Consider the following 17452-nt stretch of genomic DNA (forward strand, 5'->3'; position numbering starts at 1 on the left):
TTCTTGTCATGATGTTTATAGGACAGAACTCAGAAGGACTGTGGAAAGTTAGAAAGGAAAACATATGAGAAATCACTCAGTAGACTCAACGGCTAAGTGAGCAACCCAGTTGAAATCTAAGATTAATTTAGGTGCCAGAAATGTATTTTCTTTCCTCATTAAGGTTGCTGAATAGATATTAAGCTTTGGCTGAAAAAAATCACCAGAGCAATATAGGCATTTTTTGCTGATGAGCCTTGGTTTTTGTGGCTCGGCACAATAGGTAGTCTTGGGAGTGGGGGTTTGGTTTGGGTTGTTTTTTTTTAATTTATGTAAGGCACCTAGGTACAGGGATAGAAAGAGGATGGTAATAGTTCTATGTGTAATTCATGCTCCTGTAAATCAAGTACATTGGTGAAAGAGTATGCCTATACCTGATTTATCATGAATGACCAAGATCCCTGTTTTACATTGAATAATGTAAACACCTCTGAGAGATCTTTCCTGACCAAAAGAAATTAGAGGGGAAGTACATGGATAAGTGGAAACAGCCAAGAAAAGCTTATTTGAATCGTTCTGAGCTGAACAATTGTTTCACTTGCTGCCTGTCTCTGTTCAGGCCCCTGGCACTGCAGAACTGTGGGTCACGTGCTGGGAAGCCTTGCTGTTTGTCCTGGCTTGTCAAAACAATTTAATGTAGGTGGAAAGGAATGAATGAAATGAACAGAGTGGGCTTGATGCATCTGTTTCAGTTTGTTCGAAGGGCAGCCCAGTGATTGGGATGTGACACTTAAGTCCACCGGGGAAGCTATCAATTCAGGAAGAACAATGCTGGCCATTTTATAGGACAGTTAAATCCATTTTAGGAAGCAAGCTCTCCTACAGTTGGGCAGCTTTGTATATTTTTAAATATTTGGGCTATATCTGCTCAGCATGTGCTAAATGAGATACAAGAATGTGATTTGCTAACTTCTAGACTTAGGACTTTGTCTTGTCTGCCTAAGGTTGTTTCGCTATGGTGGTAAAAAGACTGGGGGAGGAGAGAGGGTATCCATCTTTTAATTTTATTAGTAGGAATTCCAAAACAAACTTGTCTTTGAAGGATAGGATATCAAGCCATATATTATTAACTGTTCTTAAAGTGGTGGTTTCTTTAAAATTGTTCAAGTTTCCTAGGCTTATGGAGAAGCATCTTATGTGTCTTTCTATTTTGTTTAGCTCCTGTCTGATTTAAAAATAAAGTAGAAATCAAAGAAAACATTAAATTTGTTTAACCAATCTTATACTTTGTGATACTGGAATGTTAAGTTGTGAAACCTCTATTTGTGCTTCCAGATGAAAGCAGCGAATACATGCTGAAATGATCCATCTATATACCTATGTAGACAGTGAGTTACAGGAAGAAGGCTGCAGGGGATAGATCTGCTTATTTGATTCATCTTCAAGATAATTTAATCAAATGGAGTGCTTATTTTGAAAGATGTGCCACAAACTTTTTGCTAACTCTTTAGAGGTGGAGATAGAGCTGTGGGTGTTGCATTCCTGCAGACTCCTGCTCAAAGACCACAGTGGAATCTGAGTATTGCCCCAAGTAGCTGCCTTGTTGGAAAGACTCATCTGCGCTTTTGAATCTCTTGGAGTATGCACTTATAACTGATTGTGAAAGCTGACCCCTTCCCAAATTGTTGAAAAATGCTTTTTAAAATTCACATTAAGTGCTGATGGCTTCTTCCTCTCTGCTACAGCTCTGCTGTACAGCAACTCTGTCTGTGGATTTCATGTGATAAGAAGATGTTCTCATTCTCCTGCCTTTCCCCAAGTATTCATACCTAACATGGCTGGTAGCACCATGTCTCAGTCTCCCAAATTACATATGGTACTCTATTTTTTTCCTTACCTCAGTATTTTAGTAGTTGCAGCTGCTTAAATTGCATCTTTGTACAAGAAGGAGCATAAAGTTGTGACATTTGGCCATACTAACAGCTCAAAGGATGCCAAAATGTAATATTTGGGATGGGCTTTGTTCTAGTTCATCTCTGTGCAGTCTTGGGAGGTCTTACTGTCTAATGTATTTTAAGATTCTGGTGTATGGAATACTCAAGTTTTGAAAATGTACTTGTCATTTAAAAATTGCATGTTAGCCTGTAGGCTATTTGCAGGCTGCATTAGAATGTGGTTTGTACAACTATAACCAGTCATTGTGTATACAGGTTTGTTGGCATAATTGTACATGAGATCTAATATTTTCCTGAATGATAGGGTTGTGTGTTTTTCAAAAGTATATTTATCCTTTTCTGTTTCCTAGCATTAGTGTTCCTTTAGGAAAAGAATATAAAAAAACCTGTTATGGATGAGTGTATGGGCTGTGTATCCAAGGAAATAAGGGTAGTTAATGGTAGTATGCATTGCTAGTCTTATGAAACAAGTGGCCTCTCTGTCTTTTTCTTACAGCTCTGTTTAATGTTAGCTTTTGCTGCTGCAGTATGCTACTGAAGGATGCAGCCTTTCCTTGGTTGCAAAAAACGTATCTGTCTTCTCTGGGTGAAGTTTGTTGGCCTGTGTTTGTGTCCAGAATTGTCCCAGATCATTAGGGCACTGTGACTTTCAAAGTAGTGTTGAATTACTTAGTATATTGTCACTGTCCTGGTGTGTGTGTGTTTTTTTTTTTTTAACGCCAGCACTGAAGTGTTGAGTACCTGTTTTAAACGTCACAGATATGTTTGCAGGAACATGATGCTACCACTGATGTGACCAAAAAGAGAAATGAGTCAAAATATGCATGCCTATTAAGAGTCTGTTCATTGATAAGAGTGATTAGCACTTGTTAGTTTCTATTTGGGGCTGGTAGTACAGTGGTAGGGAAAATGGAGTAAGGCCCTTAAGGGAGATTAGGTTTACATAGATTAAGGTGAGAATTTAATTGTCAAGTGTAGTCTAAAACTGGTTAGTAGTGTTTGTGGTAGATAACTTGTTAGAATGCACAAAATAAAGGAAATTTAATCCAAATGTATATCTAAAATCTAGGTTTTGGATAAAAATGAATTCAGGTGTTCACATTACATGGCTAAATTTAATAGTGATATAAAAGTAACTGTTGCAGCCTTGTTTTTATAATTACCATATGTAATAATTGGATTGACAGCTGTACACTATTTTTAAAATGTGGATTATATGGATCAAGTGCAGAGGCTGAGAAGACTGCTTTATTTTACTGTAAGGATAATTATGTTAATGTGATCTTTGTATTGTTTGAAGCATCAAGTGTTTCTTAGAAGCATGTGTGTATGGTCTGTTGACCGATATACCTATTGCAGCTCACTGCTTTTCTGTATCACAGCTGTTTGTAGTAGTCAAGATTAACTGGTTTTGAACAGAACTTGTGCTGCCCTGTTTATAGTAATGAAAGAAGCTATCAGATGGGTAGGATAGCTCAAAGGGAAGTATTACTTCCATATTTAATAAATCCCCAACACCTAAGTAGACATGAATACTTAAATGTTTGTGGAGTGTCTGCAAACATGTTATATTGAAATTTATTTGTGTAAGTATGCTTATGAAGGAGTGAGAAGAGGTGGTAGTGCCTATTTCTGCAGAGTGAAATAGTTGCAAGGATTGAATGCTTTGTCTATAGACTAAATTTGAGAGGCTTAAGAATTCAGCATTGTCCTAAGAACTGTAGAAGTATGTGTGTATTTGACATTCATAGGCACTGATAAGATACTGATCCCTGAGGTAATTTCAAACCTGTTTTCAAACTTTCACTTGGAAGACTTTTACACTTCTGAAAATTGGAGCTTCGTCTGGAAATGAAGTTTGTCCATGCCCAAAGATAGTCTGTGAACTTCTTTGAAAAAGTTAATGATCTAAGTAAATATAGGATCGTTTTGATATTAGCATGGCTGAATGGTATTGAAAAGAACACATTACCTGTAAACAAAGGAAGAGGAATTACTGCCTGGAGGACAATAGGAGGTTGTGAGCAGTATAAGTAAACCTGGTATGTTTTTACTACCTCCTAATTGAAAAGGAAATATGAAGTGACTTAAAATTATTACTCAGATTTGACAAATAGGTCACTGGTTCCTAAATAACTGTTAGAAACAATGATTCTAAAATTCTGGGTTTTAAGTATATCCTGCAGTGGTTTTTTAATATAAACTGCATGTGAATCCAATTTATGTCAGTCAATCTGGTGCATCGGTAATGCATTGGTAAGCTGAGAACACTGACACAGAGGGTCTGTTTTATCTTGAGATGTGCAGCTTATTCTAGTAATAGGTGCTCAGAGTCTTGACAATATCTTATAACCAGTTGTTGATAAATAATACAACAGTATTGTCCAGGAATGCTTTTTCATGATCTGTCTCTGGCCAAAAGACTGCTTTCTGTCACTAGTGTGAGTTATGTTTTTGTTTTCCTTGATGCTAGATTACAGGAAACTTGCTAAATGATGAGGTCATGCTTTTAATCAAAGAAAATCCAACTCATTTACTTGTTCTACAGTTATAAGTACACAGTATATGTTAGAGAGGTTTGGTGCTGTACCCCCTATACAAAGGGTTTATCCCATCTGTTACCAGTGGTCTGGATATTATACACATAGGAATAACTAAAGACTGTTATTTTGTACAACATGAGACAGATGCTTTAAATGATCCAATTTTGTCTACTCTTGAACACCTGAATATTTGAGGACATTGTGTCCCCCTTCCACCTCAAGTCAGGCAATGACTAAATTTATTAAAAGTAGGGGAAGAGGAAACAGGAAGAGGACATAATCTACAGGCTTGCAATTCTTACCTCTGAGAGCAATCAGATTGTAAGGAAAAATATATGATTAAAAAGACTGTAACAGAATGTCTTCTAAACAGAGTATTTAAGGGTAATTGCAAACCAAATAGCATTTAAGACTGCTGATTCTTACTTGTTCACTGAGTGTACCCAACTGTTTTTCAAGTTGCTGTTTCTCTGAGTAAGAAATAAAGCAAAGCTTTCTGATGTACCTTTTCTTTTTCAATAGGATCGGAAGCTGTCCAAGTCAGAGCGACAAAGATTTAAAGAGGAAGCTGGGATGTTGAAAGGGCTTCAGCATCCCAATATTGTCAGGTTCTATGATTCTTGGGAGTCTACAGTCAAAGGAAAAAAGTGTATTGTTCTTGTGACAGAACTCATGACATCTGGAACATTGAAAACGTAAGTAAATTAAGGCATGTCAAAACATTTAAAAATCATTAGCACAAAATCAGAGCAATAGAAATAGATCATATTTCGGAATGGATTAGAAGGTTAGCCCTTTTTATCAGAATGGATAAGAAGGTTAGCCCTTTTGCTGAGGGCTAACCTTCTGTAGGGAAATTCTTATTTAAGAGGTGTCTTACTAGCACTGCAGGGTATGGTAGAACATCCTTTAAGTTAGCAAGCTTGTCAGATTCTTCCTTGTGGTGTCCTAATGAGCACATGCAGAAAACTTGCAGATTTTGAGAGCTTAGGAAGACAATGCTCTATTTTCGCTTCTCAGAATTTTTCATTTTCCTCTCCAGATGCTTTCCATTTAGCATGAGCTGGTTTGTAAAGTTCAAAGCATGAATTAATTCACCTCTTTTGGGAGGTTTTGGGTGTTACTACAGTACAAATAATATGTAAAAAGAAAAAAACCTCACCACCTATTTGTTTAGCTGAAAAGTCACGAAGTAGTACCTGACAAAAATCTGAAAGTATGCAAATGCCTGCAATTTCAACCTGTGAAGTAGCTGAGTGAAACTAGGTCTATTTTTAAGCCAGTTAAAACTAGACACCAGGAAATCAAACTGCTGCGAGGGCCCTCTAGTGGTGTGGGGAGCCTGCGGGGAGTTAGACTGAAACCACCCCTTCGCCTTGCGCTGCAGAAACTTAGAGCCGTGAGCTTATTCGCGAGCATGCAGTCACCATTAATCTACTGGAAATAAAACTGCAAGCATGTGAAATTCAGGGTTTGTGGGTCGTTATTTTAATTCAGTGCCCATTTCAGTCTGGAAGAAGCATTCAGATCCTAAATGTGTAAGCAGGCTGTAGGAACTGGAAACAATTTGCCATCTATTTGGTTAAAATAGACTGTGAACATCTTGTGTTTTTGTGATGCTTATTGATAGCCACAAATGGACATACTTAAAGAAGGAAAAAATGACTCTTTGGGAGTCTGGACTGCAATTACGGAGAAGTGTTTGTCTCTTGAAATGGTACTGGAGCGCTAAAGATACTGCAACTTTCTTTTTAGCTGTATGATGAGGGGAAGACTTTTCTGAGGTTGTTTAAGGTATTTCAGATAATAGATCTGTTGTTTCATGTGCTGTTTTCAGAGCAGTAATAAACTAAAGGTTTTACAGCTCTCTACAGATGCCTTTAAATAAAGTTACTTAATTTTACGCTAGAATATGTAGTGTTAGATTTAACTATTTTCTCCCTTTCTCCACCTCACAGATTTTAGTATTTGGATTGGCTTGTTATGTGGTGGCATAACCAAGATGATAAAGTAATAATAGACAATTATAAAGTAGGGTGTTGGTAGGAAGAAATTACTCAGATTTGCTGACTGTAAGATTATTTTGTACTCTGAAGTATGAAGGTCTTTTTTATTTTATCCAGAAAGAACTAAGAGGTTCTTTAATTGAAGATCTTTTAAACTGTAGACTTCTGGATGGTTTTTTTTCCCCACTATTGTATAGTTTGTTCCTAATCCACTTTAAATGAATGTGTCAGCTATCTGGTAGGACACATACCTTCATAACTACCTCTGCTAACTTAGTAGGGTTTCCTACAGCTTCTTGAGCTGGAATGCTGTAGATCAGCAGCCTTCCTGCTTAAAAAAAAAAAAAAAAAGAAATCCAAACAACCTTGAGACAGAAAGCCAAACTCTAGTTCCTGTTTCTCTCTATTCACTGAAGCTATTAAGAAGGCCTTGTGTTCTCATCTGTGCTTGTATTCTGTGCAAAAATCAAATATCTTTTTTAAATTGACTACTACCCTGTAAAATCAACAAGAACAACATTGATTAAGCAGGAACAGGGTCAGTGGAGGACCAGCAAGATGGTCAGATGCTGGAATACCTGCTCTGTGAGGAGGGGCTGAGGGAACCGGACTTGGTCATGCTGAAGAAGGATCCTTTGTGGGAGACCTAACAACAGCCTTCCAGGGCATATGCGGGAGTCAGGTTCTTCACAGTGGTGCATGTATTAGAGACAACAGGCATAAACTGAAACAAAAGAAGTTCAGACTGATGTAAGGGGAAGTTCTTTTCAGTGATGATAGTCAGGCAGTGGAACAGGTTGCCCCAAGATGTTGTGTAGGCTGCATCCTTGGAGATACTACAAACCTGGCTGGATACAGCCCAGAGTATCCATGTGTGACTTCATGGCTGACCTTACCTTGAGCAGAAACTTAGACTAGAAGCCTCCTGAGGTCTCTTCAAACCCGAGTTACCCTATGATACTAGGAAATTTGAAAACATACTGGCTAGTAGGATTGTCTGTGTATTTTTATGTATTTATATACACTTTCATTTTGAAATGGTTTCTGCCTTAAGTGACATGTGACTTAGTTCATGACAGTGTTATGGAAGAATGACAGCAACACTGCAGGATGCTGGGTGATGGTTGGACTGAGGTCCTTTTAACAGTGAGAAGCTGGCAGTAGACTAGCATATTTGAAACCAAGAATGCAATTAGGGATTCCAGATGCTGAACTGAAGTGCCCCTACCATGTGATCTTTGGAACAGGCTCAAGAGAGATGAATGAGGGTTGTGTCAATAGCAAGAATTCAAGTGGTAGCTGATGTGATTCAGAACCTCCTTTGGTTTGTTTCCTTCCTTGGCTTGGCTTTTTCCCTGCCTGTCTTTACATTCTGTTTTGAGACTTCATTTCCTTCTGGAACTGGGTCCCGATTGCTTTTACAGGTCTGTTTTCACAGCAGGATTATTGCTAGCAACTTGATTTTCCAGATCTTCTTTTGAACAGGAGAAATTAAAGTAAAAGGGATTAATATACTGCATTTTTATGTTGGCATTCATTCAAGTGATTCATCAAGACTTCTCCTGATTAAGTGGATATGCAGAAGAGACTAAACACTAGCACAGAATAATTGAACATGACTCGGTTTAATTTTAAGATTGTAGTTGCTAGACTCCATTCTGGTTGCAGAATTTACTACCAGTCTTGCAGTAGTGTGAAACTGGTCTTCATCTGAGACTTTGACTGAGTAACACTGGCTGAATAAGAATAAAGTCCTTGCTCTATACAGCATGGTAGTTTGTTTGTCCAAATGTATTCCAGCCCATACTTTTTCAAAAGGAAGAAAACAACAACTCTTCACTTTAAATTTTTTTACCCAAAGAAAGGTAGTGAGAATACACTGCTGGAAAGCAACTGAATACTGTCATAGGTTATTTACCTTGTGGCATCTCTAATCTGTCAAAATTAAGGAGTCAATTAAGGTCATAGTCTTAGGTCACAAGCATTGGAAAATATTTTTGTTATGAAATTTGATTCTTCTGACATGGGATATTAAAAAATGGCAATGTTAGAACAATTAAGGTTGGATCAAATTTGCTACCTGCTAAGGGATACTGACTTTACATATGAATTCTTCCACGTCAATTATTTGGCAGAGCCTTTTTGAAGATTTGCCTGCCTTGTCCATATCTGTCCATATTTTTGAAGTAGTGAGTAGTACCAGTCAGATCAAACCCTGCCCTGCACCAGGGAAATGACCTCTAAGCATTTCTAATTTGCTTGACAACTCAGCAAGTAAATTTGAAACAGGTTTAAAGTGTAACCTGGAAACCTTGACCAGAGTGCTTGGACTAATATTGATAACTAAGGTGTAGTGACTTCAGGGCTCTAGCACAGTTTGCAACAACTCTGTACTTAGGTGGTTGTTATTAGTGTTTTGGCTCTAGTACCCCACCTTCCCACTCAGTCCCATTTAATCATAGTTGTAACTGCTTAAGCAGTTTCAGGATAAAAGGGAAGGGAAAAAAACCTCTTAAATGAATAGATAAAGAATTGTTGTAATGCATAAGCCTTTAACTCTTGTTTTAGGGAAGCAGTGCCTTGAAACTTAGCAAGCCAACTGTCTTAATTACCATAGAGTGTCTTTGTATGCAAATCAGTTATCAGCTATTGATCATGCATTTCACATTTATCTTTCAGCATTATAGTCCCCTGGCTAGAAGAAAGGGGGTGGGTTTTAGGAGTGGGAATCATCTCTAGCTTCTCTGAAGTCTTGAAATGCCCAGGTAGATTTTAAAATAGAAGGCAAAGTTGAAATTTGTGTGTCTCTTTACTTACTGCTTTTTTACTTCAGAACAACAAATGATATAGCATAATCTACTACTTGTTAGCAGAACCTGTTTAACCTACTGTTACTTTTTTCATTAGGTATTTGAAAAGATTTAAAGTGATGAAAATCAAAGTACTACGAAGCTGGTGCCGTCAGATACTGAAAGGCTTACAATTTCTACACACGCGCACTCCTCCCATTATTCATAGAGACTTAAAATGTGACAACATCTTCATTACTGGCCCCACTGGATCGGTCAAGATTGGAGACCTTGGTCTGGCAACCCTGAAACGAGCTTCTTTTGCCAAAAGTGTGATAGGTAAGCCTCTCCTGTTTTAGAGGCTGGTGAGCCAGTCTACCTACTTGGAAACTTGAGTCTTTTAAGAGCTTTCCTTGAAAATGTAGTTTCAAAGGTACATGGTCAAAGCCTGAAAGCACGTAGGCTTTGTTTCTTGGCTGTTGAGGTCATTCTGTGTTCCTGATGAGATTACATGCTGTAATTTTGGTTGTGTTTTTTATATTTGTATATTAACAAATATTTTGGAATATAGATTCATTGCCCTGCCCAACAGTTTAGTGCAACATTGTTGATAAAACCACTCTTGATTACATACAAATCTCTCTTCAAGAAATGTACAAATGCATTTTGGTGACAAAATAACATCTTAATATTTACTGTAGCATTAGTTTATATAGCCAATATTTTATTTGATTGTCACCAGAGGTTAATACAAAATCTCTTATACCTTGTGAGTAATCAGAAACTAAGGTATATCAAAGAAAGTCAATATATATATTGTATCACAGTCAGACTGTGGTATAATGCCTTACTCAGGGAGTCTGTAGAATGTGGATTTACATTAATTTAGGAGGATGCGTTGGGGAAGTATTGCTTTACACTGACTTTGTGTATCCTCTAATAATCTTTTTCAGAAATTGGTTTGAAACTAGTATAGTCTTTCTTGTGAATTCTTGAAAGAATTGGTTTTATCAGCTTTGTTTTTATAGTTGGGTGGATAGACTGCAGGGAATGAAGTTGCTCTCACTGTCAGTATTTAGCTTGCTAAAATGCAGTATTACTCAACAGTCCTATACTAGATTCCTGGATGGGATCAATGGTGTATACCTGTAAATTGTCTTGCAAGCTGTTGCTGAAATATTTCCTGCTTCTTAACCAGCTCAAAGTATTAATAGGAATGAAAAGTATACAGTGTCAAAAAATATATTTTCTTGAGCATATTCATTTTATCCTCAAATTTATCATTGGAAAAATTACCACTTCATATCTAGCTATCTGTTAATGGTTAGCCTTTGGATAAATGACTGCAATTACACTCTCGGTTTTTTTTTTTTGGTTTAGTGTGGTGAAAGCAAGCAGTGTGGCTATAGAATGAGCTGTAAACTGTCTTGAATCTGGTGTCTGCAGGAAATAATTCTGTACTTAAATTTACAAAAAGCATCTCTGGATTAAAGTAAATTGATCACACAATGCAGTCCCTTTGCTTACTGAGGGGACGCTGTGATGCTTCACTGGGCAATAATTTTCTGCACACTATTTAAATGGGACTTGTTGAATCTCACGCTCTATGCCTGTAACTCAATCTCTCTGTATTTCTGAGTATTTTTGACTGTAGGATGTCCCTCACTAATGCCTGTATCTGCAGTAGGCCTATAAATATACTGCAGGTGGGAAGGTAAGTATATGAAGAAAAGGGCTCTGGTGAGTGGCCTTTGCAGAAAATTACTTTTTATCCTTTTTTCATGAAGATTTATGTTTGTAAACAACAGAGTTTTTCATTGCAAGGCCTTTCCCAAACTATTCTGCTTCAAAAAGTAGATGGAGAGCACCAGGTCAGAGACTAGCTGTGGGCTCTTACCAATACTACTTCTTTTGCAGCAGAGGGCAGTCGGGTAATTCTTGAAACAAGGTTTAATGTGCCTCCTTTCTTACAGGGAGAAAAGGTAAGTGTCTTAACTCTCCTTAGTATTTGGTTTGCAGCCTATGGCTAGTCTACAGTTTTCCCCTCTTCTTATTTCCCTTCTCCATTTGACTCCAGCCTGATCCAGTCTGTTTTAATACTTATATTAACTAACATGCATAAACCAGGAATTGCATCAGTCCTTTTATGCCATTCTTACTCCATAAAGGCCTTGCAATGGAAGACTCACAAAGTATGTTGATGTAACAGAGTGACTAAGGGTTTCCTCCCTCTCTTTTTGCCTCCACTTTCTCTTCTCTCACAGGTCTGCCCATCAGCTTCCTCCTGCGGTGAGTAACGCCAGCAGCCTCTGCTCGCTTTGAGACATTTAGAGTCTGAATCGTTCTTTTAATTTAAGGTACCCCAGAGTTCATGGCCCCCGAGATGTATGAGGAGAAATATGATGAATCCGTTGATGTATATGCTTTTGGGATGTGTATGCTAGAGATGGCCACGTCTGAGTATCCTTATTCCGAGTGCCAAAATGCTGCGCAGATCTACCGTCGAGTGACCAGTGTAAGTCCCTGCCCACTACTGATTCTAAAGCTACTACTATTAGCAGCGAAGGAGTACAGCTGGGTAGCATGGTACTGTGCAAGTGTGTGTAGGGGGGAAAGAGAAGCTGACAAGAGGCTTTTGGGGGATGGGTGGAAAGGTATAGGATGGTTCAATTTACCAAACAGAAGCCTGTAAAATATGTGAACGGAAATAAAATTTTGCATGTATTCATACTCTTTCTTCAGTATATAAGAAGATACTGCAAAAGGTTTAAAAACCAAAACCAAACAACAAAACACATTAGAATAATAACAGATTATTTTCTAAGCCACTGGAGGGATGGTGGAAGTATTTCAGTCTTGAAGATTAGCTGGTAACTTTGTTCTCTGAAATAAAGCTGGATCACAAATTCAGAGCACTTTGGCTTAGCTGCCTGCCAAGGCAAATGACAAATTGTTAGCTAGAGTGATTTTAAGTTAATAGTTTACTGAATTCCAAATGTCTCTTAGCTACTGTGTGTTGGATGCACTTTTTATGCGGTGGAAATACTTGATAAATAGCAGGAAGGTGTTCCACCCTGAAAAGTGCTGGTAAGTGTAGTAAAAGTGCTGGTAAGCATAGTAGTGGTGGTGGAGGCATTGTGAATGAAACCAAATAAGGCTTAGAAGGCAAACAGGAGATTTGAGTTTGCCCGTCTGACTAGACTAAGTGGAACCTACAGACCTTGAATGCAGGAGGCAGAACTGTAGTGCTAGAAATGTTCAGAATGGTTGTGGTTAGATTTACTTTGTGATCTCTAAAACAATGTTCTGAAGACTATACCAGTGCAGTAAAACAAACCTCCCGATCTAAGCATTCAGAAAGAATAGTGAGGTGGCCACTTGGGGAGTAAAAACTGGTATTGAATTTCTCAGAATACCTGTGAGGATGTGCAAACAGAGGTAAAAAACCTTACTTCTTTCTCTCATCTGTAGACAAATGAATTCCTGTTAATCTTTTTGTTGAGGATTTAATAAATGACTTGCTTAGCTTTGGAAAAATAAAATGCGCTCTTATTCCTGATGCCTCACACTATAAAAGGCAGATATAATTACTGACGTACAGATGTGGAAGGAAGGGTCTTCATCAGAAGTAATGAATTCTGAAGAAAGGCTTGGTGAACTAAAAGACTATCCCCTGTTTGAAGGGGGTATATTGGAGAGGCACAGAAGGAGGAAGAAAGAAGGGGTAAATGGCCATTTTGGTTTTTTGAACAGATGTTAGAGTAAGTTTATTAGATATGTATGCACACATGCAGGGTCTTTTTTTTTGTATGTTGGTCTTACCTGTAATTTTCTAAATAGAGAGGAGAACCAAGGGTAAAGTCTAGCCTTTACTCTGCTTATGGCATAATCTCTGCAAGCTATTTGGATCAGTGAAATAAAACTAAGTATCTTACCAAAACAGTCTTAGTTTTACCTTTTGCTGTGCTTATGTATGTGCTTTGGCCAGAACCAAAGAAGCATAATTTGGATGGGCATTTTTTCTCAGAACAGGTACCTGATGTAAGTGCTGTGCCTGTTCCTTAAAAAGTGCTAGGAACTGGACTGTGTTGAGAATCAGCTTTTGACACAAGCTCAGGCTTGGAAGTCCCCAGGTCTTAAAAGAGCTGTGTTTTTTTCCCTGGTCTGTGAAGTACTTAGTGATTGGAAAGCCTTGTAGGGGCTTGTAGCAGACAAACTGATCTAGAGACTTACCAGGGTTCAACTTACCATTGTTTATTGTGCTTGATGCTTCTTTTTCCCCATTGTTTTTGGTTGACTGTTGAACTTCTAAGTGGATGAGAAAGACTGCTAATTTTTTGGTCTGTCCAACTCCACCTTCTAATCTACTCTGACGATGCTTCACAGATTGAATTTGATTGTAGAACTTTTTTTCCTGCTGTTTCATCTACTGCTTGAGAGCTCTAAAATGTACTTTGATATGAAATCAATGAAATTTTGTTTTCTTTCAGAAGGAGCAAAGGACAGGAAGGTAAATAAAATGAAATGTAAGTTTATCTGCTGCTAGGCAGAGAGTGAAAGGCTATGTGCTTTGGTATATTTGGGTTGGTTTATTTCTTTGTAGTTGAAAAGCAGTTTGTAAAACAAAAAAAAACACAACCCCAAAACCCAACACCTCCCCCCACCCCACCCCCCCCCCCGAAAAAAAAAAACAAACAAAAAACCACCCCAAAACCCCAAAAAAACCCCCCCAAAAAACAAAACAACCGCCAAACCAACCAAAAACCCCCAAGAAACCCCAAACAAAACCAGCCACAAACAAAACTTTCAAGAAAGGCTTTCAGTGAAGAAAAGACAATGTTATCTGAAAATAAAGCACAAACCTGTCTGAAAGGATAATGGAGAATTCAGTGTTTCTTCTATAATGTGGAAAGCAGAAACATGTTATGAAAGCGAAATAAAATACTATGTATTCTTTTTACCACTCTGTGGAAAGCTCTGTGAACCAATGTGAAAAAGAGCCATATAGTTTTCTGCCCTTGTCCTTTGCTCCCTGTTAAAGAAAATTTTCTTTCATTCAAAGGAGACTTTAGAAGTATAGACAATGTCTGGTGAGGGGTGAACCAGTTGAGAAATTCAGTACTTAAAAGGATGGTGTGTGAATCATCAATAACAGAGTGGAGTCAGAGAACTTCCTGTGTAGGTGGATCCAACAGTACTTACATTAAAAGGAAATGTGTTGGTATGTTGGAAGGTGAATGTGGTTTGTGGAAGATGTTTAACATTTCAATTTCAACCCCTTAGTTTACTGCTCTCCTAGGTATGTTTAGGAATATTTTGAGGTGCCACCTGTAGTCCTGCTGGGCCTTAAAGGATTATTTTATCTAGATGCATACATAGAGACCAGATGGAAAGACAATAATAATGGTCTGCTATTGACAGTCATGAAAGACCATACCATGTGGGAGCCTAAAAACCACTGAAACCCCAAAGGCAAAAGGTCAGTGCAGGTGATATGTAAATTAATTGATTTTCCTCACCCTCTTTGCAGTCACTGTTAGGCTTAGTAAAAAGCAGAGTTGCTCCATTAGCTTAAATCCTTGCTATTGCTTAGGACAGAAGCCTGTAAAAGGTGTCTTAATGCCTAAGGCTGTCCTCTCAGGACTGGATTTGGTACTACCAGCTTACATTCTTTCTCCCAATTTGGCTGTGTGTTGGTCTCTTTTTTTTAGGATGGCCTTCAGCTGCATTGCATTTTCACCTTACACCTTTTGTGATAAGGATTGCTCTAGCTGATGCCCAGATACTTCAGTGTTGGGTTGGGGTGTTTGCTGGGATTGCTTGGAGTACTTGGTTATGTGTTCAGGGTCTTCCCTCATGGTTGGTTCCATCATATTTTCTGATTAAATAATACAGTTAGGTAAGCAAAGATCTGATACCAGATCTAAAGGCTGAAGTTCCTCCTAGAGATGAGACAATTTTTGGCCCAGGCAGTTACTGTTGCTTCACATCTTGGATAATAGCACTGCTGTGTGAGTCTGCTGTTCACAAGATGCTTTCTATATTGTCTACGTTGTCTCACTGGGAGGTTCCTGCTTTTCCTTAAAGCAGTGCTGGGGTGAAGTGCACAAATTTTCCCTGACCCAAGAAACAGAAGTGCAATTAAAATGGTTTTCTGGCTCACTTTAACTAGAAGAGTTCTCCTTTTGATAGGAGAATCTGGGTAAATGCCTGGCTTAAAACCCAACTGTCCGCAATTTGTAGGTCTCAAGTTGTTATGCTGAACTTTGTTTTACAGTTCTGATAAGGAAGTCGGCAGGAGTTTGACACAGAGTATTGACCTCTGTACTTGCATCCTCTAGCATACTCAGTCCAGACCCTTTCACTAGTAGTTTCTTTAGAAAGGAAAATAAGATCTGCATGTCTTGTCACAAGCATAAATGAACTTAGCCTTCCTCTTTGTTTTCATTAAATCCTAATGTTGCAATTTTGTCTCAAAAAACCCCCGTTTTCTTGGAAGCTATCTCTGCTGTTCTTTGGAAATGGTTCCAAATAAATTAGTACTTAAAGAAATTGCAACTCCTGGGATTTTTACCTTATTGGGTATGGGGTAGGGTGGGGGAAATATCCTCTGAGGTTTAAGCCCTATGTCTATTCAGCTGGGACTGAATGCATCCAGTGGGCACTTATTACTGCTTTCTTGGCCTCAGAAAAAAACATATAAGCCTGTAATTAATTGAAAATAAGCTGCATCATTAAGGTAGTCTTGCCTGCTTCTGTGATTTATTTTTTTCTCCTCTGCTGTTTTGTGCAGACACAACTGTCTGTGATACATAGTTTAGGGAATGGGCCATGCATTTTTCTTTTTTTTCAATTCTGCACCATATCAAAGCAATACAGACAGTTCCAATACAAAACATAATCAAGATACTTAATTCCATTACATACTCTCTTGCACAAAAAGGGAATTTAAGATCTGGGTAAAATTTAGGAAGGTTTCCCTGTCTGACTTCATTTCTCTCTGGAGACTGGTATTCTTTCTTAGACCTGTTCCACACATATTTCAGTGAAACAATTTGTCACAGGAGATACTTGAAATAGGCTACATGTGCATTTAAATCAAAACAGAGATATTTATAGAACAGATATCTTAAGTATGATTTCTTAATTTAGTCTGGGAAGCAATGCAGTGAAGGCATAACTAACTTCAGTAGCTTCAGCTGCTTTGTCTCAGCCTCTGTTGAGGCTAATGTAATCCATGCAGTTGCCTAAAAAGCTAGCTTGGTTTTTTCTTGTTCATGTTCCACTCACAGATGTTGTATAGACCTCAATTTACTTCTACACTATATTTCCTTCAAATTTTCTTTTTGCATCACGGATTATTTTTGCAAGCGTGTAGAGGTACGGATTACTCAATCTCTAATACTTGAACATCGCAAGTCTTAAATTTTCTAGGTGATTGACTAGTCCCAGGACTAGTAAAAAGACAGTTAATGGGTTTATTATGCAGATTTGTCTCATTCTTGCATATCTGCCACTAACATAAAAATCCAAACATTTTCATTGCAAAAAAGTTAACGATCATCCTCTGTTTCAAATGTACTAATCGGCTGAGTTTGAGCAGAAAACTCCCTTTTCTCTTTTGCCCCCTCCCATTGTATAAGCTTACCTTTTAAGTTCTCCTGATGGACTTGTGCTCTATACTTAATTTTCTCCATGCTTACTTTGACAAAGTGATGTTTTGCACTTGCCCTTGCTTTCACCAAAAGTCCGGTCTCTTCTCAGTAAACAAATGTCTGCCTTCTGAGCTGGCCTTAAGATGTGAAGGCAAAAAAAAAAAAAAAATATTTTGCATTTTGACTTTAAAAAAAAAAAGTTGCACTGTACTGAAATGTTCCACAGAGTGGGCACAACATTTTTCTTCTCTGTTCTACAGAGCTTAATAAAAGGCCCAAGGGAAAAAGGTACATAATGAGTAACCTGACCAGGCAGTGTCTAACTGGTTTAAAAATCCTTAATTTCCCTAACTGGTGGGAACTGAAGCTCACTGGTTAGAGTGAAGGTCATTCTCTTGGCTAGAAACCAGGCAGTTACAAAGCACTGCAGTTCGGTCAGTTGAGATAAAATTAATCTCTTCTTTAGTGTCTTAAAAGTTAGGCATCATAATTGTCTAGACTAGTCAACTACTTCATTTTTACTAG

At 38.1% G+C, this 17452-nt stretch overlaps 1 protein-coding gene and 3 long non-coding RNA genes across 15 annotated transcripts in view; 1 reads left to right on the forward strand and 3 right to left on the reverse strand.

Annotated features, from left to right (window-relative positions):
- WNK1 (WNK lysine deficient protein kinase 1) overlaps nt 1-17452 on the forward strand; it is a 105390-nt gene that overhangs the window by 30212 nt on the left and 57726 nt on the right. For all 11 annotated transcript variants that reach the window (XM_074871640.1, XM_074871647.1, XM_074871641.1 and 8 more), the window contains exons 2-4: nt 5000-5172; nt 9391-9611; nt 11630-11787. In XM_074871640.1, the coding sequence (XP_074727741.1) occupies nt 5000-5172; nt 9391-9611; nt 11630-11787 (552 nt within the window). The remainder of the gene's footprint in view (nt 1-4999; nt 5173-9390; nt 9612-11629; nt 11788-17452) is intronic.
- Nucleotides 1034-5105, reverse strand: LOC141944667 (uncharacterized). Its single transcript, XR_012629302.1, has 2 exons — nt 4983-5105; nt 1034-3906 (listed from the first exon to the last, which is right to left on the reverse strand). It is a non-coding gene; the product is annotated as an uncharacterized LOC141944667 (long non-coding RNA).
- Nucleotides 5223-8992, reverse strand: LOC141944666 (uncharacterized). The gene is made up of 2 exons (XR_012629301.1): nt 7062-8992; nt 5223-5540 (listed from the first exon to the last, which is right to left on the reverse strand). It is a non-coding gene; the product is annotated as an uncharacterized LOC141944666 (long non-coding RNA).
- LOC141944665 (uncharacterized) lies at nt 11967-17052 on the reverse strand. Of its 2 annotated transcripts, XR_012629300.1 has the most exons (3): nt 16921-17052; nt 13521-13580; nt 11967-12202 (listed from the first exon to the last, which is right to left on the reverse strand). It is a non-coding gene; the product is annotated as an uncharacterized LOC141944665 (long non-coding RNA). The 2 variants fall into 2 exon arrangements; XR_012629299.1 differs by lacking the exon at nt 16921-17052 and having other exon boundaries at nt 13521-13876.

This window comes from Strix uralensis, chromosome 5 (genome assembly GCF_047716275.1).
Source record: "Strix uralensis isolate ZFMK-TIS-50842 chromosome 5, bStrUra1, whole genome shotgun sequence".
Taxonomy (NCBI): domain Eukaryota; kingdom Metazoa; phylum Chordata; class Aves; order Strigiformes; family Strigidae; genus Strix; species Strix uralensis.